Source organism: Wickerhamomyces ciferrii, contig 00103 (assembly GCF_000313485.1).
Source record: "Wickerhamomyces ciferrii WGS project CAIF00000000 data, strain NRRL Y-1031 F-60-10, contig 00103, whole genome shotgun sequence".
In the NCBI taxonomy this organism is placed as follows: Eukaryota; Fungi; Ascomycota; class Saccharomycetes; order Phaffomycetales; family Wickerhamomycetaceae; genus Hansenula; species Hansenula ciferrii.
The window spans coordinates 1-27,409 of record NW_011887637.1 but is presented as its reverse complement, the minus strand read 5'-3'; the positions used below and the strand labels follow the sequence as shown (position 1 = coordinate 27,409).

Genomic DNA, 27,409 nt, shown 5'->3' with positions numbered 1-27,409 from the left:
TTATTGAATGAAGAATATTAAAAAAAAAATAAGATAAATAGAAAAGTGGAAATAAAAAAGGGATCATGAACTCTTTATACTTTTTCAAATTCCTAAAACACAAAACCGAAATTACACAAAACACAGAACCGATATGCACAAAAACTTCTATTTTTGTGTAATTTGATTAAACTCACCACATTCGTTATGCGATATGCGTGTAATTTGTTATAAATATCCCAATGTGATTGTGTTACAAAACTGAGATACCATGACAATTTAAAATCCCACATTTATACCAGAAATAACACATAAAGTCATTGAGAGCCCAACATATCATGTAAACAAATACCCGTTTGATCAGTATAGCTGCTACCAGTAATCAATAATCAAATACCACACTAAGCCATTTATGATAACGCAAGACCATAATAAACTAAAGCTGATCTTTAACAAAAGTTACCTTTTGCTTTGAAATTTTGAGGTATTCTGATAGTAAATAATTTTCCTTGATATATGCTTAATATAATTTGTATTAGTTTTTTTACCCGGACCTTACAATTTTATGACAGATCGCGGTATTGTTGCATTAAAATTAATTGATCTTTCGCGGGTACCAATAACTAAATGATTGAAAAAAAAAGATACAAAGATTGTTAGCTTGAACTTTAAACTCTAGATAAAAACTCAATAGAACTATAGAACTCCTCATAATGCTATATGAACTGGTAGCTATTGCACGTATTGTTGATCCATTAAAGCATGCACATGAAGCAAGGGAGTGAGTAAATAAAAACATCGTTACTTAACTATTTGACTGAAGACTAACATCTGATTCTCTTAGAGTTGCAACTACTTTAGGGAAATTAATCATACAGAATAGAGGTGTTGTTAGAAAGATTCAATCAATGGGTAATGAAACTCTACCAAAGATTATGAGAAAGGATCAGGAACATCATTTCCAAGGTCATAGATTCCTAATGTTATTTGATTCTAGTGGGCCAGTACAGTCAGAACTTCTTCGAACATTGAAGGCAGATCCTCGTATAATCAGATCATATATCGAGAAGGTTAGTGATAAGAGAAAACTTGATGCTGGTACTTCATTGGATAGGGCAAGTCGCCGTGCATGAATTTTAAATCGATTAACGAACACAAATCTTGTAAATACATGAATAAATATTTTATCATAATATAAATAATAGCATATTGTATTAACGGCATTACTAGAAAAACTATCTAGTTTATTTCTTTCTATTTCTTTTGTATATATAATATTTAGATTGAACTAGACTGAATACCCATTTATTAGCAAAATTAAATAGCGTTTTATCATATTATGAAGGAACATCTCATATTGTCATATAACACCGCTCTTACTTTTTTTATTCTCATTAACATCTATTGAAACAGTTTTGGTTACTGCTACCGATCTATCAGTATGGAAAAAAGGAAGGGTATATTGTAAGCTTCCTCTCACTATCAAATCAAAAGGGTAATCTATAATTGTTCTCCATTTGTCTGAATCATTATCTATTTTATGATTTGAATCACCGTTGTTATTATCAGTTGAATTTTTACCTGGGTGAATTAATTTTACCCCTGCTATTGAAATCGTGTGATTTCTATTGAAAAATCCACCAGGGAACTCCAGAGGTGTTTCAAACTTTGATACACTTCCTAACAAAATTGTTTGCAAAGACTTTGAATCATCTAAGTAACTTGGGATATAATATTCACCATCGTTCAAATGTGATGATTTGGCAAAAACGTCCATCTCTAAATCGACAACTTCAACTGTGATAAACCCCGGATTGAAAGCTTGGACCTGCAAGTCAAATACCAACTCGTCATAAGATACTATAACATCATCAATTGACAAAATATCAACATCTTGCAAATCTTTAGTTGTGGCTAACAAAAATCCTGCTATGAAACCGAACACTAACAACAGTAGCACAAGCACAAAAAAATAAAAGAAATTTTTCAGAATCTGAAGTTTCGAGCTTCTCTTAGAGTTGTAAAAGTTATGGGGGGAATAATGCCTTTGATTTTGAGGTTTCCTGTTTTTTTTTGGATTCCTCAAGATCCTTGAATTTGTATGTCTCAGTGGACTTCCGTCTTTATAATCTCCAAATTCCTGCGAAAATCCACCTTGATCGGTTGACTTGAAATTTGGAAATTTACGCTTGTTATATGAACCTTTGGAGGCATTATACCTCAAATTCCCATTAGCAACATGTACATTCAATGGTGTAAGTTCATCCTCATCTTCATAATCATCGTATTCATAAGTGTCAGCGTAATCAGCACCATCTATTTCTTGTTCTTCGTCGTACTGATCAATATAATCTTCAATATTGATATCATCAGGTACACCAGAGTATCTCCTTAATGATGTTCCTTTTGTTTCAAATAACTTGGAAGTGGTTGTCCTGAGTTGATTTTGTTTTTTGTCAGATAACAGACTAGCGCTACTTGGTTTTCTAGAGTTATTACCCCCATTATACTTGGTAAATGACTTCGAAACAACATTTTCTGGTGGTTTCGATATTTGAGTAATGTTTGGACTTGGCACTTTAGTAACTTCATTTGAGCTTTCACTTTGTACTGCACCATTATCTTCAATAACATCAGCTGTGTCTTTTACATCATCCGTTGGAGAACAAGCGGAAACAGCGTTAGAGTTTGTAATTGTGTTGTCCTTGTTACTCAAGTCTAAATCCTCTTCTGTATCATATTGCTTATCATTAGCTTCTTTTGAGTCATCATTAGTTAGCATAATATGTGATGCTGTAGGGGAATAAGGTTGGGAAGGAGTAACTGGCATACTAATATTTCTTTGTGATAATTTCCTGAGTGCCATTGGGTTACTTGAGCTCAACACACCTGCTATAGTTGAGTTTTTATTTGCAGGTAGGGTATTTGAAGTATTCATTGCATCTGGTGCACTTTCATAAACAAATGTTTCTTCAGAATCAGAATCAGAAACATCACCAACAGCATTAGCAATTCTAGCAGCAAACAGATCAGCTTTTGTAGCACCTGGTTTAGATATGTTCATATGACTTTCTGATGGGTTCAGTCTTTTGCTGATATTTCTTATAGAACCATTTACACTAATTGTGTCGTTATCGTCTTGGGCATTCAAGTTCTGCGATGTGTTTGGTGCTATTTGTGTAGTTTGATTATTTTGATCAATAAAGAGCGTACTTTTCTTGCTTCTTAAAGAGGCCAAATTATTAGATATACTTGAATTGTTGGACATCAGCTCATTATTTATAACATTTGAAGTTGAAGCAATAGGTAATGTAACTGAAGGAACTTTTGATGCATCCACTGTTTCTGTTTCCACTATCATACTTTTATTTGTGGCAGGATTCTTGACAGCCTTATCGTTGGTACTGGATCTAGAAAACAATGGCCTTGTCAAGTCCTTCTTCTTGTTTGCCTGAGCTTGCGATATACTCTTTTGATAACTAGCAGCAGCTGGGTCTTCCACAATATTATCATTTTTGATTACAACACTGACTCCAGAATCCAGACTATTGATCGTTGATGTGGGATTTGTATTTGACGCCTCTTTAGGAGCAACACATTCTGTGTCCTTCAAGGTGGTGGTCTTTATAGATTCTTCGTCACTCATTTCAATTTCACCCTTTCTATCTTCACAGTTTTTATTAATGTTTAAGCAAAATTCTTGTTAAGTAATGTTGACAAAAGACAGTGATTGACAATGTAATGGCAAATACGAAATCTGAGATGAAAAACACAAAGTGAATGGGTCTTCAAATTAAAATTCAAGCCGTGATACCTGTCTTGAAAGCTTTTAGTGGATGAATACTCTTGGGGATGTCCGTCTGAGCTCTTGATAAAATAGTGAGTTATTCAACAAATTCTTTGCAACCTCCTTGTTCCTCTAAAATAAAATTGCTAAAGTTATGCTAATTAAGCTGAACGGTTTCACTAAAAAAGTGTCTTTTTCTGAATAAGTATGAGAATTCCCGATGCTGGTCTAAGACTAGGAATTTATGGGTAGTCCACAAAAATCAGCCAGTTAAAAGTATCTCGCGCCTGGATTTATACAGTCTAGGTCCATATTAAAGAGACTTTAGTGAAATATTGGTGTATGGATGCGCTTTTGAAGACTAGCTAATATTTTGCTTGAGATCCAATTTTCAGCGCGATTGAAAAAGCTAACCAAAGAATCAAGATAACAAAGATCATAAAGTAAACATCCATAGATTATTTGAATTGAAGTCATTCAAACATCACATTATAGCTCAGATTTACTTATCGGCCCTCCAACCCTGAATATTTTGAAATAAGTCGCTGCTGCTATTATTGTGGAGTCACTAATGTTCTCGTTTCAGCCATTTGTGAAGAATCAAAACCAAAACAATGATATTACGCAAAAACCAAATAATTTCATAAATAACAATGATAACAGACCTGTATTCAAGAATGAAAGGATACAGAACAATTTCACCAAAACTAATGTCTTTCAAAAGGGAAGTATGATACCCAAAGGCTCGTCAGCCAGTCGAGATTCTTCTACAAGTTATTTGGTAAATGTGAACAATGAAGATTTCAAATTTGAAGACGCAATTGGTGGATTTGGTATTGACGTTTCACTTTTTGGTGACTTCCAGCTAAATCAAAGGCCATTGGCTAAATTTTTGATATATCAAAGCCCAGGACTGACTGCGAACCCTATAAAACAAGATGATTGGGATAAATCAAATCAGCAAACCATGTTGAATTTAGAAGCAAAAACAACTGATTTAACAACACTTTATGAGGAATTCCAGAAAATGAGAGACCAAGAAAGATCAGTCATGGAAGAAAAAGGCTTGGTTGATAAAGAGGACACAAGAAAGACTTTGGAAGATGCTATTTCTTTCCAAGGTTCATGTTTAGAAATGTGTCCAGTATATGAAAGAATTAGAAGATCGATTGAAAATGATGTGAGGAAATACGAGAAGGATAATTCAGGTAAAATATCACCGCATAATGCTATAAAAGCATTCTCGAGGCCTGCTGCTGGTCAGCCTCCACCTTTGCCTTCAGATGTTCGTCCTCCTCAAATATTGAATCAAACCCTAGATTATATCGTGGATAACATTCTTATCAATTTACCAGATGCACAATCATTTATTTGGGATAGAACAAGATCAATCCGTCAAGATTTTACTTACCAAAATTATTTTGGTCCTGAAGCTATGGATTGTAATGAAACAATCGTAAGAATTCATATTCTAACTTTACATGTAATGGCTAAAACAAAATCTGAATTTTCACAACAGCAAGAATTAGAACAAATGAATAAATCATTGAAAACATTATCGGAAATGTATGCTGAATATAGATCAAGAGGTATACAAGCGCCAAATGAGGCTGAATTTAGAGCATATTATTTAATTAGTCAATTGAGAGATCCTGAACTTGAAAGGGAGATACAAACATTTCCTAGTGAAGTTTTAAGAGATGAAAAGGTTCAATTGGTGTTGAATGTCAGAAACATGATTCAGACAAACATAGTTGAACGTGGGTTTCAAGCAACAGAAGACGTCTTAAATCTTTATAAGAATTTTTTCAGAAACTACACACAAGGTCAAATACCTTTATTGATGGCTTATCTATTAGAGATTCACCTTAATGAAATAAGATTTTATTCATTAAAGTCATTAAAAAAATCATTACACACAAAGTCCAAACCATACCCATCAGATTATGTTATAGATTTGTTAGCTTTCAATAACTTTCAAGATTTATCTACATTTTGCAAATATTACGGAATCAAAATTATACAAGAGAATGGTGGATTTTTCGTTGATGTGTTGACACTCTCTTATTCCTCCCATTTGATACCTGATCAAAAGCCTCTTCAACAAGCTCATTTTGAAAAGTTTGATCACAAAGTTACTTCTTATAAAGAAATCGTGAAAGCTGGTATCTCTAATTCGAATGCTATCGAAATTCCAAAATTTGATCAATCCATCTTACCCCAGAACCAAACTTCTATAATTGACAAGATAAATCAAACTTCTCAATCAGACTCAAATGGTACGAAGTTACCAGGATTCAATTTTTTCACATCCAAGCCATCTCCTCCTATAATTACTCAACCTAATATCACAGAATCAGATCTTAAGATAAAGGAACAACAGGAAAATATTTTGCGTGAAGAAAGTTTAAAGAAACAAAAGGATGAGGAAAAAGCAAATTTATTGAAACAAAAAATCAAAGAACAAAAACTTGAAGAACAAAAGAGAATAGATGCTGAAAAGAAAAAACTTCAGGAGTTAGAGGAACAAAGATTAAGAGATGAATCGCTGAAAAAGCAAAAGAAATTAAACTTGATTAATTCAATTTCTAGCTCAATAACAAAAGATATTTTAGCAAATGTGGTCAGAAATGAAGTTAGTGCTGTTACAAAACCATTATTTGATGAAACTTTAGCCCGAGTTAAAAAGAAAAAACTTATTATGGATTCATTTAGTGAAGGTTTACTTGAAGCATTTGTTGGTGAATTACTTTACATTGAATCTTTAAAGATTTTAGCTGATAATTTCAGAAAACAACAATTAAAAAAAAATTCAGTTGGTAAAGTGCTTAAAGTTTCTAAAGAGTGTCAACAGAAATTGGAGGCTAAAAAACGTAAAAGAGAAGAATTTCTTGAAGCTTCCAAAGATTTTGGTATACCTAAAGTTATATTGAAAAGAAAAAGATTAAACAACAATGCTGATAAATCTGTGGAGAAAATCAATTTTGATGAATTTAATTTTGATGCTATGATTTCCAATATTAATAAAGCTGGATTAGATAAATATGAAGCTTTAATTTATTCACAAAAACTTGATTCTTCAAGATGCTTATTTTTAAGGAAAAAATTTGGAATTAATAATGAAACCAACGAAAATAATGTTAAAAAAGATTCAATTGAAATTAAATTTAAAAATACTAATGAAATAAATCCATACTCTTTTAATAATGTGAATTTATTAATTTTTAACTGTGATGGTATTGATAAGATAAGAGAGCAAAAATCTTTACTTCGAGAATTAAACAATGGTATATCATTAAATTCTAATTACAAATTTGAAGTTTTAATTATTTTTTGGGATTTAAAAGGAACTCATAAATTATCCACTAATGATATTTTACGTGAATTAAATTTTGTTAAAAGTGATAATGTTTTAAATGTTGAGGTGGTTAAACTTGATAATGATATGAATTTAGAATTATTACAAAATAAAATTAATAATTTTGGTAAAATTTATGGATTAACTGCTAAAGGTGAATATAATTTGAAATATAATAATTCTAAAAAATTATTAAAAATTAATAATGATCATGAAGATAAAATTTCAAATCCTTCATTTAATAATGATGTTATTAATAATTTGAAATTTAAAGAGTCTAAAATTAAAGAAAAACATTATAAACATCTTCAAAAACATATTGAAGCATCACCAAAAAGACATCATTTACCAAAATTATTATCAAATTCGAATAAAGTTACAATGAATGTTGATAATAATAAATTCAATAATAAACTTAATAAAAAAGAAAAAATTGAAGTTTATAGTACACCAAGACCCAAATCAAGTGAATTATTACAAACTCCATCATATTATAATGATAGTACAGGTAGTAATATATCAAATTTATCAAATATTACATTTGCTAATCAATCAATTTCTACACCAATTATAAATAAACCAACATATTCTCAAGTTGTTCAAAATTCAATTAAAAAAACAAATGAAGAAGAAGAAGTTATACCTAAAAGTATATTAGAACTAAGAAAATTAGCAGCAAGTGTTCGTGAAAGACATGGTAAAAAATGAATAAATTTAGCATTAGTTAGCATATAGAACTATTAAAAGTTTTACAATAATTTATAATTTATAATGATAAAATTCATTTATTGTAAGAATATTTAATGATTGAAACTTATAAAGAAACCTTAAAAATAAAAGCTATAACAAAAATCCAAATACAATCATGATCAACACGATTTAATAATTGTTCTGAAAAAATTAGCAAAATATACTTGAAGTTGACGTAATTTCAAGTATTAGTAAATATTTTTGATTTTTAGTTTTATATTTTTGACATTTTTTTATAATTTTTTTTGTGAAATAAATTATAATCAATAATGAAAACTATAACATTGATATGATATAAGAATTTAGTTGACTGAATTTATTAATATATTGTACCCATATAAATTTATTAATCACATTGCACTAAATTTTTAAATATACTAATATATCATATATGATAATATCATGTTGATGCTTTAAATATATGAAATTTTTCAATCATAATTGATGGGATCACATAAATATGATCAATTCTTTTCAAATATTCATTTACTTCATTCATTTGTAGTTGTAGATATCAAAATGTAACAATTTATTTTAATTAGAAACCAGCCCAATATAAACCATCTTGATAACCATCTTTAGTTAATAAACCATTTGATTTTTTACCAGATAAAGAATTTTCCAATTTTTTAACTTGCCAATTCATTAAACCAACAGATCTTTTTAAAAATTTTAAATCTTTTTGATCTTGATAATTTTGAGCTGGTAATAAATATAAATTAACAAACATTATTGGAATTATTGAACCAGCTAAGAATCCAAAAGTACCTGTACGAAATGATGGAGATGACATTAATGAAGGTAATTTAAGTTGAATCATAAGAATTGTGAATAACTAAAAGTTTAGTTTGTAAGTTAACTATAGTTTCAATTCAAAAGCAGCTTAATATAGATGATGAGGACTAACTAACGTTTCAATTCCAGCTTGAAAAATTAGTTAATTGAGTTACAATAGAGGAGGAATAAAGAATTGAATAAAATTAGGGGTATTTTGTGGTTTATATAATTTTAAAGATCAGAGATCAGATTAAATTACTCAATAGATATTGATCATGACTAGTTTTATTCTAATCAATTCTACACTTATCCCCACAATTATAACATAGAGATAAGGGGTACATATTCAATTGAGTTTACCATATGTATAATTATTAATTGTAATATTACGAAATCAGGTCACCAGATTACAAAACATTGTACAAGGATTACAACAGTTAGGATTAATGGGATTACCTAACAATATTTAAGGAGGAGATTTTAATTTAAATTTCAAATTTGCTATAAAACTGATTGTTTTTGTGTCATTTGAAATGACTCGTTGCTTACATAATGAAAAGTAAATATTGAAATGTTGAATGATCTCATACTTTACACAGATAAGAAACCTTTTATAGAATTTTATTGGTTGATTGCTTTGAAAGGGGGTTAAAATTGATATTTTAAGTAAATTGAGAGATTTACATCAGTAAAGGACTCCAAGTTGAATCAAGTTGAATCAAGTTGACAAGAATTTAAAGCTGTCAAATTTGTTGAGTTGCGGTCTCCATTTGATAAGATCATGTCTGTTAGATTCTAGATCATATCATGTGAGATATATACAATTGAATTGAAACATCATAAACATAAATTATTAAATAATTAAATCATAAACTCATATCTAAATTATATATATTATTTTGCTACTCATAACCATCCTTATATTAATTGTTAATTATTTCCTTTTAAATCCTAATTTAGCTAAAAATCCACTTTTTTTAGGTGTACCTTCATCAACAGATTTTGAATGTCTTGAACCAATTGAATGTGAACTTAATCTTCTTTCATTAATTGGTATTGATTTAGATCTTTCAATATTATTACCACCACCACCACCACCACTTTTAGAACTATTTGAAGTTTTTGTTGATAATTGATCATCATCTAATAAAGATTTAACTTTATAAATTCCACTTGAATTATTTGAATTTCTTCTTGAACTTAAAGGTGAAGAAAATTGTGAATTTGAATTACTATAATTACTATTTGATCTTTCATAATTATATCTTGGAATTGATAAATTATCACTAAATTTAATTTTTGTACCAGAATTTGGTACACTATTTGGATAATAATTTGATGGTGTATCAGCTTGTTCAATATTTAATGAAGAACTTGTATTTGAATTTGAATTTGATCTTGATAATGAATCTGTATTAATTGCATTTTTATAAATATCTGATATATTATTTAATTTTGATAAATAATTATCATAATCTATCTCACCATTTAGACATTCACCAGAATCAATATTTATATCAGGTATTGGACTTTTAATAATTTCATCTTTATTTAAACTTGTATAATTTCTATCAATTAATAAATCTGGAATTATAATTGTTGATAAATTTAAATTTTTCATTAAATAAAATGGTAATTTAATATTATTATTTTCAAATTTAATTGATAATCTATTTGAAATTAAACTTGAAATAAGGAAAAAATTTGGATTATAAAGATTAATTGAATTTTTAATTAAATTTTTAACAGATTTATCTTTAATAAATTCAATTGTTATGGAAATTTTTAAATCTTCTAAACCTAATAATTCAATACATTTAAAAATATATGAACTTAATGAATCAACTTTTTCTTTAATAAATTCACTTGTAATTTCATCATCATAATCATCATAATCATCTAATATAGTATCATAACCAGAATTTGGATCATTAATTGAATTTAAAGTTGGTAATTGACTTATAATAATTAAATGATCACCATTAATTAAGAAATTTTTTAAAACCCAATTAATTGAATCCCAAGTATGTTTCCTACCACTTATATAAATAATTAAATCTCTTAAACTTTCTGAAGATTGTTTAATTTCATGTTTTAAATTTGGATAATTTTCATTAATATGCTTATCATCTTGATTTGCTGCATTACTTTCTTGATTTAAATCATTAAAATAATTTTGAATAAATTTTGTCATATCACCATGTTTAAAATTAACACTATAAGATTTAAAATTTATATTTTTATTATTTGATTTAAATAATTTTTTATTATTTATAGTAACAATATTACCAACTAATTTATCAACATTATTTAAATTTTGATTTCTATTTTTTTTATAAGATTGATCAAATGAAGTTAAATTATGTAAAGGTAAATAATTATCACCATCAAATTCAAATTTATCTAAATTACTAACTGAAGTTTTTTGATATTGTTTATCCATTTCTAATAATTCTTCAGGTGACATTTCCACAATTGATTTTTTACGTTGTTGTGAAGGTAAAATTGAAGTAATTGAATCATCTGGTAAATTTTTTGGTATAGTTTCAGTTTCATTTATAATATAATCTTGATTATTAAAAGTATAATTCTTTTTTAAAATTGATTTTGATGGAGGAGGTGGTAATTTTGGAGTTTTCCTTCTTATTTTTAAATTTTGACCATTTGAAGCTGGTTGAGCTTTATAATTTAATTTATTATTTAATTCTTGAAATGAATCAAAAATTTTAAATAAATCTTGATTTTTATCTTTATTATTATAACCAGTTGGTTCATAACCAAAATTTAAATCTAATCCACGTTTATTTGATTGTTGTTGTTGTTGTTGATTTGATTCATGATCATTTGGGAAATTTTGAATTGATTGATATTGTGGAGGGATATGTATGGGCTCATCAGGTTCAACTTGAATGTTTGGATTAAGACTATCAAAAGACACACGACGAGTATAAACAGCAGACATTTGAGATCTTTATTGATAAACTCTTAGTTAAATTGCACCAGTTGTTGAAGATAGATCAAATAAAATATGTTTTTTCAGGAATCCAGGTATAAAAGATTATAAGGGTCTTTTTCGGGTTTATTAATGGGTTGCGAAATAAAGTGACAATCAAAATGTAAATCAATGAACTGATTCTGGAAACAAATAAATTATCAACTGATTTAATAAATGATTAATTTCAATCTAATTTATATTTTAATTTTTTGTACTTGTCATTGCCCATTTTTAACACTTTGGACATTTCAACTAAATTCCCTTTTCCCTTAAAAATGTGCCAAGTTATCAATTTAATTAATGGCTGCTATAAAGTTACATAAGCATCGTGATAACAATTACCATCACCAAAGAAAACCAATGGACTAAAGTAAAACTAGGGTAAATTATGAACCAGTTATTAACTGATCTTATTGTATAACTTCTATGATATCATTCGTCTTCCCCATAATCTATTATCGTTGATGTCACAATAGGCTTAGAACTTGTAACCTCATTTACACTAAAATTCTGAAATTATGCACCATTTCTTTAAAAAGAGGCTAGGCTAAAAACATATGTCAAGTTAATTAAAATTACAAATCAAATCACCGTTTTTTACTAAATAAATCATCCATTCATTAACATTTACATAAAAATCAAATATAATAAAAATCAAAAAAAAAAACATACACACACATTATTCTTGTATAGAACCTAATGGGTATATAATAATATAATGAAGGGAATAAAAAACTATGTGTATATATATAAAACCAATAAAAGATAAAAAATCAACAAACTAATAATAAACGAATGTATTCAAATCTCATTCAACATTTGTAAATGGATTTATAGCATGAACTGTTAAACATGGTAATGCCATACCAATTTCTGCTCTTAATAAAATTGGAATTGAACTTAATTCATGAATTTCTTGAATATAATCTTCTCCTTCAATTCTTAAATTTAAATTATTTAAATATGAATCAATTGCACTTGATCCAATTTTTTCATCTTTAAATTTATTTAATGTTGAACTTGATAATGTACGTTCATTAACATTTGGTAAAATTTTTGATGATGTAATTTGATCAATTGGTGTAGTTGGTAATGATTGTGAAATTTCATCTTTATCATTAACTTGAGGAATTTGGAAATTTGGTGGTGATAATTTTAATCTTTCTAATTCTTCAGATAATTTATTTGAAATTAAATTATTTGATAATTTTTCTTGTTGATGTTTGGCAATTTCATTTGCACTTGTTTTAAATTTATTTTTAATTGAATTTCTATAACTTAATGGTTCACGTTCATCTTCTGGAATGAAAGTACCACTATCAATACCCTTTTCCCAATATAATTCTAAAATTCCATTATTCTTATCATATTCAGCCTTTTTCAATGGTAATTGATCACCATGAACTCTTTTTTCAATACCAAATTCTGGTAAAAAAATATCAAATGCACTTTCATAAACTTGTAAAACAATACCAACAACAATTAATTGTCCAGTTTTTTTACTCATTTCATTTATAGTTTGTGATAATAATAAATGAATTGATTGATCTTGTGAAGATTTTGCACAATCTTTCTTAAAATTACAATATTCTGCAGTCATCTTTAATGATTCTAAATCTTCATTATTAACAATTTCAGCTTGTTGTTGTTGCTTTAAAGTTTCATCATCATTTAAAGTTAATTTTAATTGTCTATGAACAATAAAATCTGAATATCTTCTTAATGGTGATGTAAAATGGGTATATAATGGTAAATTAAAATAAAATGCTCCATAATTTTCTGGTTCAACTTTACCTGCAACAAAATATTTTGATCTTGTTAAAGTTTTATAAAATAACACTTCAATACTTTGTTTAATAGTTTCATCTTTAATTGATAAAATTGAATTAATTAATGATGAACTTGAACTTGTATCAATTTTAATACCTAAATTATTAATTTTTCTTTTAAAAGTTTCTAATTTTGTTAAAGTTGGTATAGTTTGTCTTCTTAAAAATGCTAAATCACCCAATATAGAATGATTTCTTTGTGCAATTGTACCATTAACTTTGAAAAAAATTTCATTTAAAATTGGTGAAGTTAAATTTGATTTAAATAAATTTAAATGTAATCTAATTTTTTCATCATCAATTTGATCAATTAATGTTAAATTATCATCATTATTTAATTCATTATTTTCTAATCTTTGACGACGAAATTCTCTTGAAATTAATGCAATAGTTCTAATATAATCTTTTGATGCTGATGAAATTCCATCATTTTCTTCATTAATTAAAATTGAATCAATTTGATCATAAGTTAATCTATTTTTTGGTTTAATAAAAGATTCACCAATCCAAACATTATCAACTTCAAATTTATTTGTATCAATTTCAAAAACAACAGAAATTGATAAATTTTTTTCATTTTTTTTAAAACTTAAAATTTCATTAATTGAATTTGGTAATAAATGAACAGTTTTTTGAGCTAAAAATACTGAACTTGATCTTTTTCTTGCCTTTTTATCTAATAATGAACCTTCTTTAATAAAAGCTGAAACATCTGAAATATGAACACCTAATTCAATTTTTTCATTTGAAACTCTCTTGACATGTAATGCATTATCACTTGTAATACCAGTTTCACTAATTGCTAAAACATATTCATTTGAAAAATCTCTTCTTTTTTCAAATTCTAATTCATAATCAATTTCATTAATTTCAAAATCTTCACGTTCAACACCATTTTCATCTAAATATTCTTCACAAAGAAAATTATTATCTCTTAAAATTGCATCAACTTCAGTTTGAGGATCATTCATTGGTCCTAATTCTGAAACTAATGTACCAAATGGATGTAATGAAGTAATTGGCCAACGTTTAATTGAAGCAACAAATAATTTATTTGAATAAACATCATGATTTTCAACAAAATCTTTTGGAGCTTGTTCAGTTGGAATAGCAATTAATGGAACTTTTTTATCAGTTGGTTTAAACCAAACAATTTTTGGTCTTGAAGGAGTTGATTGATCTTTAGCTTGTTGAGAAGGTCTTAATAAACCAAGTGTACCTGCAAATAATTGACCAGGAATACGATCAATAACTGCAACAACATGACCTGCATATAATGGTTTATATTCATCATTAATTTCTTCTTCTTCAACTAATAATAAAGATTGACCTTCAACTTCAACATCATCATTTTTTTTCAACGTTGGACGTTGTTTTAATGAACCTTTTCTCTTTAGCGAACCTTCACTATTACCAATTGATTTTTCTCCATCATTATTATTTAAATCATTTGATTCATTTGATGAAGGTAATGAACCTGAACCTGAAGAATGAGTTGAAGCATCATTATGAACATCATCAATAACAACATTTGAAGAATTTGAATTTAAATTTGAATTGTTATTATTATTATTGTTATTATTATTACCATTATTATTAAAATCTTTTCTTCTTTTTTTTTCTTCTTTTTCACGTTTTGAACCCCAAACTTCATCAACAGCTAATAATTCCACTGCAACTAAATCACCTTCTAAAGCTCTATTACGATCTTTTGAACCACAAATGAAAATATCAGAATCTAATAACCCATCAGTGGAAACATAAGCATCTGAACGATTTTTTTTATTAACTCTTAAAGTACCAACAACTAAACGACCTTCAGCAACTAATTCAGGAATTGAAGATTGAGGTAAATATGGAGCAAATAAAGATTTTCTACCACCAACTTGACCAGGTAATTGGAAACCACTTAATGAAGAAATTGAATTACCACCATGAGAACCTCTTGATCTATGACCAGGTGTAAACATTGGAGTTGGAGGTTCCAAAAAATTGGAATTATTATCAAATTGTTGAGAAGGACTTGATAAATGATTTAAATTTCTTTGAGGAGATAATTGTCTTGAATTTTGTTGTTGAGATCTCCAATTTGAATTAATATTTGAATCAAAATTTCTTGAATTTGAACGATTATGATTATGATTATAATTACCAGATTGACGACGTTCATGATAAGAATATTGTTGAGGAGGAGGAGCTAAAGATTGATCAATAGTAAATTGTTGTTGAGGAGATTTTGGTGGGAATTGATAGGATCTTTGAGGAGAATGAGAAACATTTGATCTTGAACGACCATGACCACCATAATTACCACCATTTGAAGGACGTCTTGATAAACCTGAACTAGATTGAGAAGGAGAAGGAGCATCAATAACAGTTGAAGGGAATTTAAAACCTGAAGGAGGAGGCATTGAAACATTTTCATCATTTTCAACTTGATTAAATTGAGATTGAGATTGAGATTGAGATTGAGATTGAGATTGACCACTTCTTTGAGCTTGAACTTGAGCAGCAGCTTTTTTAGCTTCATTTAAACCTAAAGAATGTCTTCTTGAATGACCTAAAGTTGATTGATTTGGAGGAGAATTATTATTATTTAAATTTGAACTAATTTTTGGAGCAGGAGCTAAAGAATTTGGCATTGCAAAATTACCCATAGCACCAGTCATTGAAGATTGAGATCTTCTATGAGTATTTGAACCAGATCTTCTATGAGATTGAGGAGGTTGGAAAGATTGTTGTTGACCATTATTATTATTACCACCACCACCACCTTGTTGAGATAAAATTTGTTGTTGTTGTTGTTGAACCAATTCTAATTGACGTTGTAAAGTGATTTGTTCAATCATTAAACTTGTTAATTCACTTGGAGATCTTCTATGAGCAATATGAATTTGTCTTGGATTTTTACCACCAGTAGTGGTAAAACTTTGATTTTGATTTTGATTTCTTTGATGATTAGACATATTTTAATAAATGATGAAATGAAAGAACCAAGAATGTAAATTAAAAAAAAAAAGAAAACACACAAAAGGATAACGTCTATAGTTTAATTAAATTTGATGATGAATAGAAATAATGATAGATTGAATTTTTCTCTTTTTTTTGATATATAATGCAATTAATTGAAGATAATGAATGGGTATATTGGTAAAGAATGAGGGAGGTCTTAACCCAGCATACACAATTGAACAGAAGGAAAGGGGTGAAATGAGTAGAGTAGATTCAAAGGGATATTGATCTGTTGATGATGAATTAATTGTTCAATTGATTTTGATTTGATTGAATTGTTGTTGACTTTGTTGTTCAACTTGTTGATTTTGTTTGGGGGGCAAAATTTTGTTTAGATTTTAAAAAGTTGTTGATTTTTTTTTTTTTAATTTGTTGTCCATGTAAAAGTGGCAGGGAATTTTTTAAATTTGCTTTGGGAAAATTTTCAAATCAAATGAACAAAAATGACGAAATTAGATCAGATTTATATGAGTAACTAAATAAGAAGTGAGTAATCTATTGATTATTGAAGAGTAATGAAGATGTTAGTTTTGTAGAGCGATGTTTGTTGTGTAGCTTTCTAGTTTGTTGCAATTGAATAGATCAGATTCAAAAGAATGGTATGAGTATAAAAGAATAATAAATTCATAGATCATATACACTAGCACTAAATTACACTATAATACAAAAGTAATTATACACTACAATTTAATTATCTGGTACTATTGTTTGTCTTTGTTTATAGCAATTAATTTAAATTTATGAAATTCTGTGCTTCTAGAACTATGATTAAGTTAAAGTTTGAAAGCCATAATAACTTTAGACATTTCACATGAAAGACAATATACAAGACAATAAAACATGAATACACTATCGTTAAACCCTAAACCATTACATTGAAAGCATTTTATCCAAATGGTTATAAATGGTTCTTTCGGATTCTTAATGCATATGAAATTGCCAGCATATAAATCTATTTTAAGAACAATTATACGCGTACAATGTACATATCGCGTACGTATATAACTATTTCATGAAAAGACAGTTACTAATTGTTATATATAAGTAATTTAATAGTGGTAAAACATCAATATATAATATAATAATTTATAATTCAACACTTAATTATCTCTTAACAATAATTCCTTCTCCATGATTTACAATTTGTAAATTCGCAATTAAACACAAAAATCTTTTTTGTACCTGACATAAATTTAATATATTACATCATTGATTATGTCATCCCAGCGCTACTGATTACGTAAAAGTATAACCATTAAATTATTATTATTATATCAACATTTAACTGAAACAACATCATGTTTATACACTAATTCATCATGTTCTTTCTCTATATAAATAACCATAGCAGTTAATTCACCACCATAAACACAACCACTATCTAAACCTTTTGAATATTTATTTAAATTTAAACCTAATCCGGCATAATGACCATAAAATATTATATTTCTATGTTTTTTATCAATTGTTTTTTCATAATTATTATAATCCTTAAACCAATATTTATTTAATTGTAATTGATCCATAATTTTTTGATTTTCAATTGTTTTTTTGTCAATATTTATACCTAAATGTGATGCAATTCCATTAATTGGTGAATTCCATTTATTTTCATGATTTGTAAAACTTGATACAAGTCCTAATTCCAAGAAAATTGGCATTGAAGTAATATAATTAATATGCTCTGGTGTTAATTTTTTGGCAATCATGATTTCTTTATCAATTTTTTTTGGTCCATCAATGGTTTTTTTAGTTAAATTATATAAATCATCATCTTGGAAATATAAATTTTTAGAACCTTGATATTTTGCTAGGATTGATAATTCATGATTACCCAAGATACCTTTAAAACCATTTTCCATTGCATAATCTAATACACCTATTGAATCTGGACCTTTTGATAAATAATCCCCTAAAAGAATAACTTGATCCATCTCATTATTAAATTCAACTTTTTCAATTAAATTTTTTAAAGGTTTTAAAGAACCATGAACATCACCAATTATAATTAATCTTTCATTTGTTTTAGTTAATGGTTTAGATAATTTATCAAATTTATTTAATCTTGGTAAATTAATTCTTTCAGTTTCTTGAGTTGGTAATATTATAAATAAATAAATTATAAATGGTATTGTTAATATTGAAAATATGATATATTTAATTTTTTTAAAAGATGATTGATAATTTGTTGTTTCATCAATTAATTCAGATTCAATGGTTTGATAATCTCTGGACATCTTGTATGATATACTCTATAAAATATCGTATATCAATTCTTGGTTATCATTATCAATTTATATCAATTGAAAAATTTCAACGGTTTCTTCTTAAAATTCTCGAGTCTATATTAAAATTAAATTTACAAACAAACGTGCGTACTTGCATAGTCCCCATAGTCCCATAGTCTCAGTATGAAAGTCTCAAAAGTATGTATTTGGTGTGTGGGTGTAAAGATATAGACCCACTGGAAGAGACTCAAAGTGATTTAATCCGGGTCTAGAAGTATATTTATATAAATTTAACTGAATTTAAAAGATAAAAACAATTCAAAAAAACAATTATATATAAAAAAAACCTTGGGCATAACAATAAACTTCTTCATAAATCCATATCTCCACTCCTTTATACCCATAATCATTGCTTTGTTATTCATCACTATGTTTAATTACCGCGAATTTTCAATATCTCGTAATTATTTTTGTTTTTTTGTTTTTATTGTTGGATTTTAAATTTTGTTGATAAAACCGCAGTGGGAAATTTAAAATTAGGTACAATTAAAAAGTAAAGAAAGAATATGGTTATTTAAATTTAAAGTGGTATATTATAAACAGATCATTGCTCATTATATTCATTATTATTCATTAATATTCATTAATATTCATTATATCAACATTCTTTAAAATTGCCTGAGTCCATATCCTTATCATTGTTATTATATTACTCGTGTGATTATGGGTCAATTACTTTCACAACCTTTAAATGATAAATTAATACAATATAAAGAATATGAAAAATTTAGTTATTGTTTGGGTTCAATGCAAGGCTATAGATTAACTCAAGAAGATGCTCATTCAATAAATTATGAATCAAATTTACAATTTCAAAATTTAATTAATGATTCAATTGAACCAATAGATTTAAAAATTTATGGAATTTATGATGGTCATGGTGGTTCTCAATCTTCAAATTATATAAGTGAACATTTACCTCAGGAAATTATAAATCAATTTAAATTTCAACCAATTGATATTGATAATAAAAATACATCATACAAGACAATTCAAGGTTTATTAATTTCAAAATTTAAAAATGCATTTTTAAAAACTGATTATAATTTATTTAAATTTTTCCAACAAGAAAATAATAATAATAATAATAATTCTTGCTTAAATTCAGGTTCAACAGCAATAATGGGGATAATTATAAATAATAAAGAATTATATTGTTTAAATACTGGAGATTCAAGAATTATTACATCAATTAATGGAATTGCTAAAAATTTATCATTTGATCATAAACCAAATCATATTGGTGAATTAATTAGAATTAATGATGCTGGAGGTTCAGTAAGTTTTAATAGAGTTGGTGGTATATTAGCACTTTCAAGAGCATTTGGAGATTTTAATTTTAAATTAAGAAAATTTAGAAATCAATCAATTGATTCATCATTTGAAGATCAAATTTTAAATTCTGAAGAAACTCAAGTAACAGTTGAACCTGAAATTATTATTCATAAAATTTCACCAAATGATGAATTTATAATATTAGCATGTGATGGTATTTGGGATTGTTTTAATAATCAAGATTTAATAAATTATATAAGAAATCAATTAGTTAAAGGTTTAAAATTAAATGAAATTACTTCAATTTTATTAGAATATACTTTAAGTTTAGCAAATCAATCAACAGGAATTGGATTTGATAATATGAGTTTAATTATTATTGCATGTCAATTAGATAATGAATCAATTGATCAATGGTATGAAAGATTAAAATTAAAAATTGAAATTGAAAAAGGGATTGTGTAATATATAATGGAATTTTTAAAAAAAAAACAGAACTAATGAGTTAATGAATAAAGAAAGAAATTAATGATTAAATATTTATTTGCTATATATTTTTAAATAATTAGGGACTTCAAATTATCAATGAGGATAGAAGTTGGTTTATACTTTTGGTAATTGATGAATAGATCGGGATCTATAAAATGATCATCTATGATGATAGATACAATACATGATTATGGATTGTTGGTTAGAAATAGTGTAGATAATTAAATATGACCAGTATCAAAACTTCATGAGTATTAATTAAATCTCGGAGAAATGAATTCAATCGACAACATATAAACTCGATATTAAACCCAAGAAAATCAATTAAAGCAACCTACTTTTCAATCAATCCAATTAAAATCTCAACATTCCCTTGGTATAAAAAAAAACTCCCATTTTTTTGACCCAAATTCCAATTAAAATCTGTCAAATCTGAAATTTATTCAAATTTGGATTTTAGCCTGTGTAATTTTTTTCGCGCGCATACATAAAAAAGAAAAACATGCGATTTAAAAAAACAAACAGGACAAAATTAATTTTAAAAATAAGCTGAAAGTCAGGGTATAATTTGAACTAGGACAAGCTATTGTATGCTGAATATATAATTGGGAGAGAAGCAGAAGGGAAATTTGGCACCATGGCACAGTTATCAATTGGTTCCTCGGAGTACATAGACCCAATCTCATCGGTTATAGATACAGATAATTTCAATTCTAAATCAATTTCATCAATTACATCAAAATTCCCTTCGTTTTATTCTAAAATTACATCAAATTGTTCTATTGCTTTGAAAATTTATAAAAAATTATTAAATATGGAATATGAATTAAATTCTTGGGAATTTTTAACTTTGAAAACTTCAATAAATATAAATTTTAATCTTGATCAAAATTTAAAACAACAATCAACAAGAAAATTTGATATTAAAATTGCTAAAGCTGTTATTGAAAGATGTGGTAAAATTGATGATGAAATTTCTATTCAAGACCGGAACTTAAATAATGTTATTTCATTTATAAGTGGGTTAACTATACAAGAATATATATCAGATCCAGGAACATTATTATTAAAAATTTATTTTAAAATTTTAAATTTAAAAACAATTATAATTGAAAAAATTAATATATCATATACAAAATCAAAATTATTAATTATAAGTTTTGAATTAAAACAAATTACAGATATGATTAATGAACAAGAAAATCCCCTTGTTGGGGTTGATACTGATTTCCAATCAACTTTAGAAGGTTACAAGGATTTTGTCACTGTATTAATTAATCAATTAGATCAAGCTGTCCAAGATAAAGATAGTGAACAAATTCAAGAATGTTTAAGTATATTAAATGATGTGGAAAAAATGTATGAAACTGTTCGTATGAATTTCTTTTACACAGAAGAATGGAATCAATGGGAACAAGAACAATTATCAATAAAACAAGCTGCTGAAGCTGAAGCAGAAGCACAGGCACAATTAGAAAAAGAAAGAGAAAGACAATCAAGATCAAGATCTCGTTATTCAAATTCTCCATTAGGTTCATCACCATTACAATCTCCATCACCATATTTATCAATTGATGATGAAATTTTTGAAGATGATTCAATATTAAATTCACCATCACAACAACATCATCAACAACAATTTCATAAACATTTACATTCACAACAAAATCATCATCATTCATTGCAAAGAAGAAGTTCAATAAGTTCTACAACATCATCAATTGCAACTTTTAATCGTCATCCAACAACAATTAGTGAAGAATTACCTTATTTATTACAAGCATTTGATGAAGCTAAACAATTAGAACAAGAATTATCAACTTATCAAACTCAATCATCAAGAAATATACCTAAACCACCAACTAAACCATTTGCAAATTCATCATCAACAAGATCTTCTTCACCAAATAGTTCACAACAATATTCATCATCACCAAATAATTCACATCCGAATCCATTAAATAATTATGATAAAAAAAAATCAAATTTACAAACTTATCAAATACCAAATATTGGGTTTAATAATAATTTACTGAATAGTATTTATGGATTAAATCCAAAATCTTCTTCATCAACATCAACAACAAAATTTAATTCAAATTCAAATTTACATAATGAAATTGATTGAAAAAAAAAAAAAAGACATATACTTTTATGACCCATTTATGATTTTAATACCCATTTATTTTGCATTCTATATATTTATTAATACAATATATATATCATTACATATTCAATTCATATTTTTATATATTAAAAAAAAGTTGTATGGTATATTTTTTTATTAAAAAAATTGAGAATATTCGCAATCATATAAGCATGATATTGAAAAAAATGAAAAAAATCAACAGCTTTAATACTTTGAAATCTTCATGACTCGAATATAATTACTAAACTATTCAAAGATGGTGTCTGCTTTAACTGATTTTGACTATGATCTCACTGGAAATGCTATTCTTATGGAGGATACAATTGATAACATGCAATTTTGCTTTGTGGAGTCTAGTTTATATGAATTTAAATTACAAGAATTATTTAAAATTCGTCAAAAGGATAAATTAAATACAGAATGTGATTATTATTTAGATATTAAAGATACAGAGAAATTTGATAAAGCAATTTCTTATTTGAGACTTGATTTTTGTACACCTAACTTTCCACTGATTATAAAAGACGAAGAATATGGATCTTCAGATAAAAATTATATTCAAATTATAAGAAACAAGGTGAAACTCATGCCAGGTAAAGAATATCCGGAATTTATCTTGGGTATGTGGTATATTGCTTTCGATATAAATTTATTAATCAACTGGCTTCCTTATGGTTCAACATCAAATCAAAATGTTCATCAAAGTCAATCCAAATTTAGTAGAGCTTTTAAATTAATTGAATTTGAAGACATTAAAGAATTGAGAAAAGAAGATTTTAAAGCAAATATTTATCAATTGGAATATTTCATAAAGAAATCTTTAATGAAATTCAATCGTAAGGAACTAATTCGTATGCTTGAGATACTTTTAATGGATTATAAAAGTTCAAACATAAATTCATGTCGTGGAAAAGCAAATGATGATGAAGTTACAAGAGAATCAATTCTACGAAGTGATTTGAAGTATAATATAGTGAAACCTCTATTGAATTTTTTATTTGAATTGATAAACGTTCATTTTGATGAAGGAAGTCATTACAGATTTTCACAGATTGATAGTGATAAAATTTTGATTGAAACACCAAGTCAAGTTTGGAATAAAATATCTGGTGATATAGGTGAAAATTATCCATCTGATTTAGTTGATTATCAATTATTTGAGAACACTAAAGATATGCATATTGTAACAAAATTAAAATCAAGACAAGATTTATCATTTAATTGCTTTGGTATAGAAACGATGACGAACCCTCATCTTTTTGGAAAATTAGATCCATCAAACAAGTTTAAAGATTTGAATGCAGTATTCAGAGAATCATCCCAGCATTTAATACGGAACCGTCTTAGTCGTTATATGGTTACTGATTTAATTGAGGCTCTTTATTTTGAATTGCCAGTTTCAACAGATGGTTATTGGAGTGGGAAAGATGATCCAGATCACGTTGTTTTAAAAAAAGCACCTTTAAAGTATCTTTATTTTGATAATTCAAAGGTTAGGGAACCAGAGACTTTATCATTTCAATGTTTAATTGCACTTCAAGTGTTTGAGCAAATTAAAAAAATTATATCAGAAAATATAATTTCATATAAAGAAGTGAATTGTCATGATGCTGATTATAGAAATTTTGATGAATCTACTGATGAGAATTATAACAAATTCATATTAGAATTGATGAAGAATGGGTTTAAGAAGAAGCAAGAAATTACAAAAGCATCAATTAACCGTGAATTTAACTCCCCTTCACATAACATCAGATCAAAAACTCAAAAGAGGGTCAGACTCAATCCAAATTATACAGACAATCTTTTTAACTTGAAAATTCAAATGGAAACTGAAAATTTTGAAATTTTGGAAGGTTTTGCTTATGCAAGTAGTTTGAAATTATTTTTATCTTCCAAGGAATTTTTGAATAAAATTACTATTAGAAACCAATACCAGGATGATCAATTATCAGATCAAGTTTTTTGTAAAATTTATGATTTATTTCAGATGCCAATTTTATTTAGAAATTCAAAAATTATATCATGGAGTGAAGATACACAATATGAAAAACTTGATCAAATTCAAAAAAATATTTTGTATTCATTAGAAGATAATAATATTAAAGATCTAAATGAATGGATTAATGATATGAAAGGACTATTTTTCCAAGAGATTATCGCTTTGAAGAAGATTGAAGATTGGAACTCCATAAATGATGAGCAAAACCAAATAAACACAGCAAAGTTACTGCAATATGGTTGGTTTGATGATTTAACTCTAGGAGATAAATATTCATTATTTGGACCTTTTTTAATACTAGAAAAGATTGATTTTATTAATGATAATAAAATTTCATCTTTTAAACGGAAAGAAAATTTTAGAAAACAAATTGAATTATTAAAAAAGGCAGGTATTTCTCATGAAGATTTAAGTAATAAATATAATTATTGTTTCAACCAAAACGAGGAGTGCTTTATTGTGGATTTTGGCATGTCTACAGTTGATGATGTTTCATTTTTAGATAATGTCTTTGATAAGATTAGTTTTTGGCCACCAGAAGCTTAAAAGTAATGAAGCATTAAAATTATCTAAAATTGATATTTTTTTTTTAGTTGAACCTTTATATGAAGATAATAATCAGTCTTCTCTTAAATTGACAAGTAGCTATATTACAGATTATCAATCATGCTTGTATTATCAATCAATTCTTGTATGATTTCCAATTTATTATCATCAATTTTGAAAATTAATGTAGTTGAATTTTCCAATCTTGTTATATAAACATTTAATTTCAATTTCATAAAAGACTGGATATTGGACGGTAATGAACCTTCAATCTTGGAAATCGACATTTCTTTAACACTTGCACCTGATAATCCGTCATCACCTTTCAACTTGAATGATAATAGACTCAAATCACCATTTCTTTCAACGATTAAAGTACCTCTCAAATAAGGAGCTGTAGCAATAACATCAAACTCCCTATTGGTAAACACGAACCTATAATATGATCCTTCTTCTTGGCCACCATCTTGATATTCCATTCTGACATTTTCTGGAAGTTTAATAGAATTCACATTAAATCTACTATTTACCCCAAGACTATAAGGTGAACCTCTTAGATAAATTGAAGTTTTACTGAAAAGTATAGAGCCTTTCCACTCTACAACAGTAGATATTGGTGCAACAGGTTCCAATATTGGACCATCATAGCAATTGCTCATATATGATTCATATGTCTTTTCTTTCCAGATTGGATTTGAGTAAAAATATTTACCCTCTCTATTCCTTCTAACCAATGAGAACACAAATGCACCTTCATCGGATGGTGCTGTATCAAATGTGAGGATATCATGACCATTATCATTTAAAAACATACTATATGGCCATATTTCAGGTTTCAAGAAAAATTTCAAGCCTTTTGAATCTTTACTCTCCATAACTGTTTTGAAATTTGGATCTCCTCTCATTTTAGCGAAACCTCTACCTTTTTGACGGAATATGATAGCATAACCTTCTTTAGCAAAACAATTGAAAAAATAATTATGTGGATCTTCTTTTAATGAACCTGGGATAAGATGAAGTTGCTTACGTCCAGATTTCATTGGGAAATCATCAACTATGAAATCATCATCAATAGTTTGGAATGCACGATATTGTATACGAGTTTCATCGAGAACAATGATCAGCCAAGATCTATATTCACCACATCCCGTTTTCACAGGAGAAATATCTGTAATAGCACCATTATTAACTTTAATTCTTCGTATTAATTGTATTTTCCCATCTTCTAAAATTTTATTGATTTCAAGATCATGTGTATATGCTGTGACCAGATAAACCTGTCTATCCTCTAATAACTGAGCCTTGACTGACCTGACAAATTTAGACTCTGTGCTTCTTAAATCGGCCATATTGAGTTGTGGCTTGAATTGACTTGAGCCTTGAATATTGTTTATATATCGATGTAAAGATCAACTTTTTGGCGGTTACTGAAGTTCTTATAACGTCGCGAATAGTACCATGATTCTTACGAAGCAAAAATAAAACAATCCCACCCCCAAGGTTCGAATGGAGATGATTTAAAATTAGGACTAATATTCTTTTATATTATTGTTAGCAAAAAAAGCCAAAAAGCTATAAGGCAGTAAACAACATCAATTTTAGTTGAAAATACTTGGGAACTCAAATGTAATGTACTCAACTATTCAAAGATGGTATCTGCTTTAACTGATTTTGACTATGATCTCACTAGAAATGCTATTCTTGTGGAAGATGGAGGATACAATTGATAACATGGTTCAGAAAATGGAACAATTTGAATACATTGAAAGAACTATTCATCAATTAGATGGTTAACTACAATGGAAAAGATATAAAAAATAACTAGTTTATTTAATTATTATGAACCAACTTGTGTTTGATTTTCTTTCAATTTTTTTCTTTCTTCTTTAAACTTCTTTTTTGCTTCTTTCAACTTCTTTAATTGTTCTTTCTTTTCCTTCTTTTCTTTCCAAATAAGAAATCTTTTATGAGTATCTGGTAATAAATCAAATGGAAGTGGGGGTATTAATGTGGCATTTTCTTCTTTAGTGATTTGCTCTTCAGATTTAACCATTGATTCCATCCAATATCCTAAATTATAAGGATTTGGATCTTTCATCATTATTGATAAAATCATCATTTGAATAGTATGTCTTGAGTCAATTTTTTCACCATTAAAGAATTTATATTCTAT

At 27.2% G+C, this 27,409-nt stretch overlaps 11 protein-coding genes across 11 annotated transcripts; 5 read left to right on the top strand and 6 right to left on the bottom strand.

Annotated features, from left to right (window-relative positions):
* Positions 1–692: 692 nt before the first annotated feature.
* Positions 693–1,112, top strand: MRP17 (mitochondrial 37S ribosomal protein bS6m; the record flags this gene model as incomplete). The annotated part of the gene is made up of 2 exons (XM_011275803.1): positions 693–720; positions 826–1,112. The coding sequence occupies 2 exons, from the start codon at positions 693–695 to the stop codon at positions 1,110–1,112; spliced, it is 315 nt and encodes a 104-aa protein (XP_011274105.1).
* Positions 1,113–1,339: 227 nt separating this feature from the next.
* Positions 1,340–3,625, bottom strand: VAC7 (Vac7p; the record flags this gene model as incomplete). The annotated part of the gene is made up of 1 exon (XM_011275802.1): positions 1,340–3,625. The coding sequence occupies one exon, from the start codon at positions 3,623–3,625 to the stop codon at positions 1,340–1,342; it is 2,286 nt and encodes a 761-aa protein (XP_011274104.1).
* A 712-nt stretch (positions 3,626–4,337) lies between these two features.
* SAC3 (Sac3p) lies at positions 4,338–7,832 on the top strand (the record flags this gene model as incomplete). Its single annotated transcript, XM_011275801.1, has 1 exon — positions 4,338–7,832. One exon carries the CDS (start codon positions 4,338–4,340, stop codon positions 7,830–7,832), a length of 3,495 nt encoding a protein of 1,164 aa, XP_011274103.1.
* Positions 7,833–9,585: 1,753 nt separating this feature from the next.
* BN7_3604 (uncharacterized protein) lies at positions 9,586–11,613 on the bottom strand (the record flags this gene model as incomplete). Its single annotated transcript, XM_011275800.1, has 1 exon — positions 9,586–11,613. The coding sequence occupies one exon, from the start codon at positions 11,611–11,613 to the stop codon at positions 9,586–9,588; it is 2,028 nt and encodes a 675-aa protein (XP_011274102.1).
* Positions 11,614–12,454: 841 nt separating this feature from the next.
* SSD1 (mRNA-binding translational repressor SSD1) lies at positions 12,455–16,441 on the bottom strand (the record flags this gene model as incomplete). The annotated part of the gene is made up of 1 exon (XM_011275799.1): positions 12,455–16,441. One exon carries the CDS (start codon positions 16,439–16,441, stop codon positions 12,455–12,457), a length of 3,987 nt encoding a protein of 1,328 aa, XP_011274101.1.
* Positions 16,442–17,761: 1,320 nt separating this feature from the next.
* PPN2 (putative serine/threonine-protein phosphatase) lies at positions 17,762–18,724 on the bottom strand (the record flags this gene model as incomplete). The annotated part of the gene is made up of 1 exon (XM_011275798.1): positions 17,762–18,724. The coding sequence occupies one exon, from the start codon at positions 18,722–18,724 to the stop codon at positions 17,762–17,764; it is 963 nt and encodes a 320-aa protein (XP_011274100.1).
* A 714-nt stretch (positions 18,725–19,438) lies between these two features.
* Positions 19,439–20,515, top strand: PTC4 (type 2C protein phosphatase PTC4; the record flags this gene model as incomplete). Its single annotated transcript, XM_011275797.1, has 1 exon — positions 19,439–20,515. One exon carries the CDS (start codon positions 19,439–19,441, stop codon positions 20,513–20,515), a length of 1,077 nt encoding a protein of 358 aa, XP_011274099.1.
* A 661-nt stretch (positions 20,516–21,176) lies between these two features.
* On the top strand, positions 21,177–22,667 carry MDM36 (Mdm36p; the record flags this gene model as incomplete). The annotated part of the gene is made up of 1 exon (XM_011275796.1): positions 21,177–22,667. One exon carries the CDS (start codon positions 21,177–21,179, stop codon positions 22,665–22,667), a length of 1,491 nt encoding a protein of 496 aa, XP_011274098.1.
* Positions 22,668–22,944: 277 nt separating this feature from the next.
* On the top strand, positions 22,945–25,236 carry BN7_3599 (uncharacterized protein; the record flags this gene model as incomplete). Its single annotated transcript, XM_011275795.1, has 1 exon — positions 22,945–25,236. One exon carries the CDS (start codon positions 22,945–22,947, stop codon positions 25,234–25,236), a length of 2,292 nt encoding a protein of 763 aa, XP_011274097.1.
* A 104-nt stretch (positions 25,237–25,340) lies between these two features.
* Positions 25,341–26,585, bottom strand: BN7_3598 (uncharacterized protein; the record flags this gene model as incomplete). Its single annotated transcript, XM_011275794.1, has 1 exon — positions 25,341–26,585. One exon carries the CDS (start codon positions 26,583–26,585, stop codon positions 25,341–25,343), a length of 1,245 nt encoding a protein of 414 aa, XP_011274096.1.
* A 488-nt stretch (positions 26,586–27,073) lies between these two features.
* On the bottom strand, positions 27,074–27,355 carry BN7_3597 (uncharacterized protein; the record flags this gene model as incomplete). The annotated part of the gene is made up of 1 exon (XM_011275793.1): positions 27,074–27,355. The coding sequence occupies one exon, from the start codon at positions 27,353–27,355 to the stop codon at positions 27,074–27,076; it is 282 nt and encodes a 93-aa protein (XP_011274095.1).
* Between the last annotated feature and the right edge of the window lie 54 nt (positions 27,356–27,409).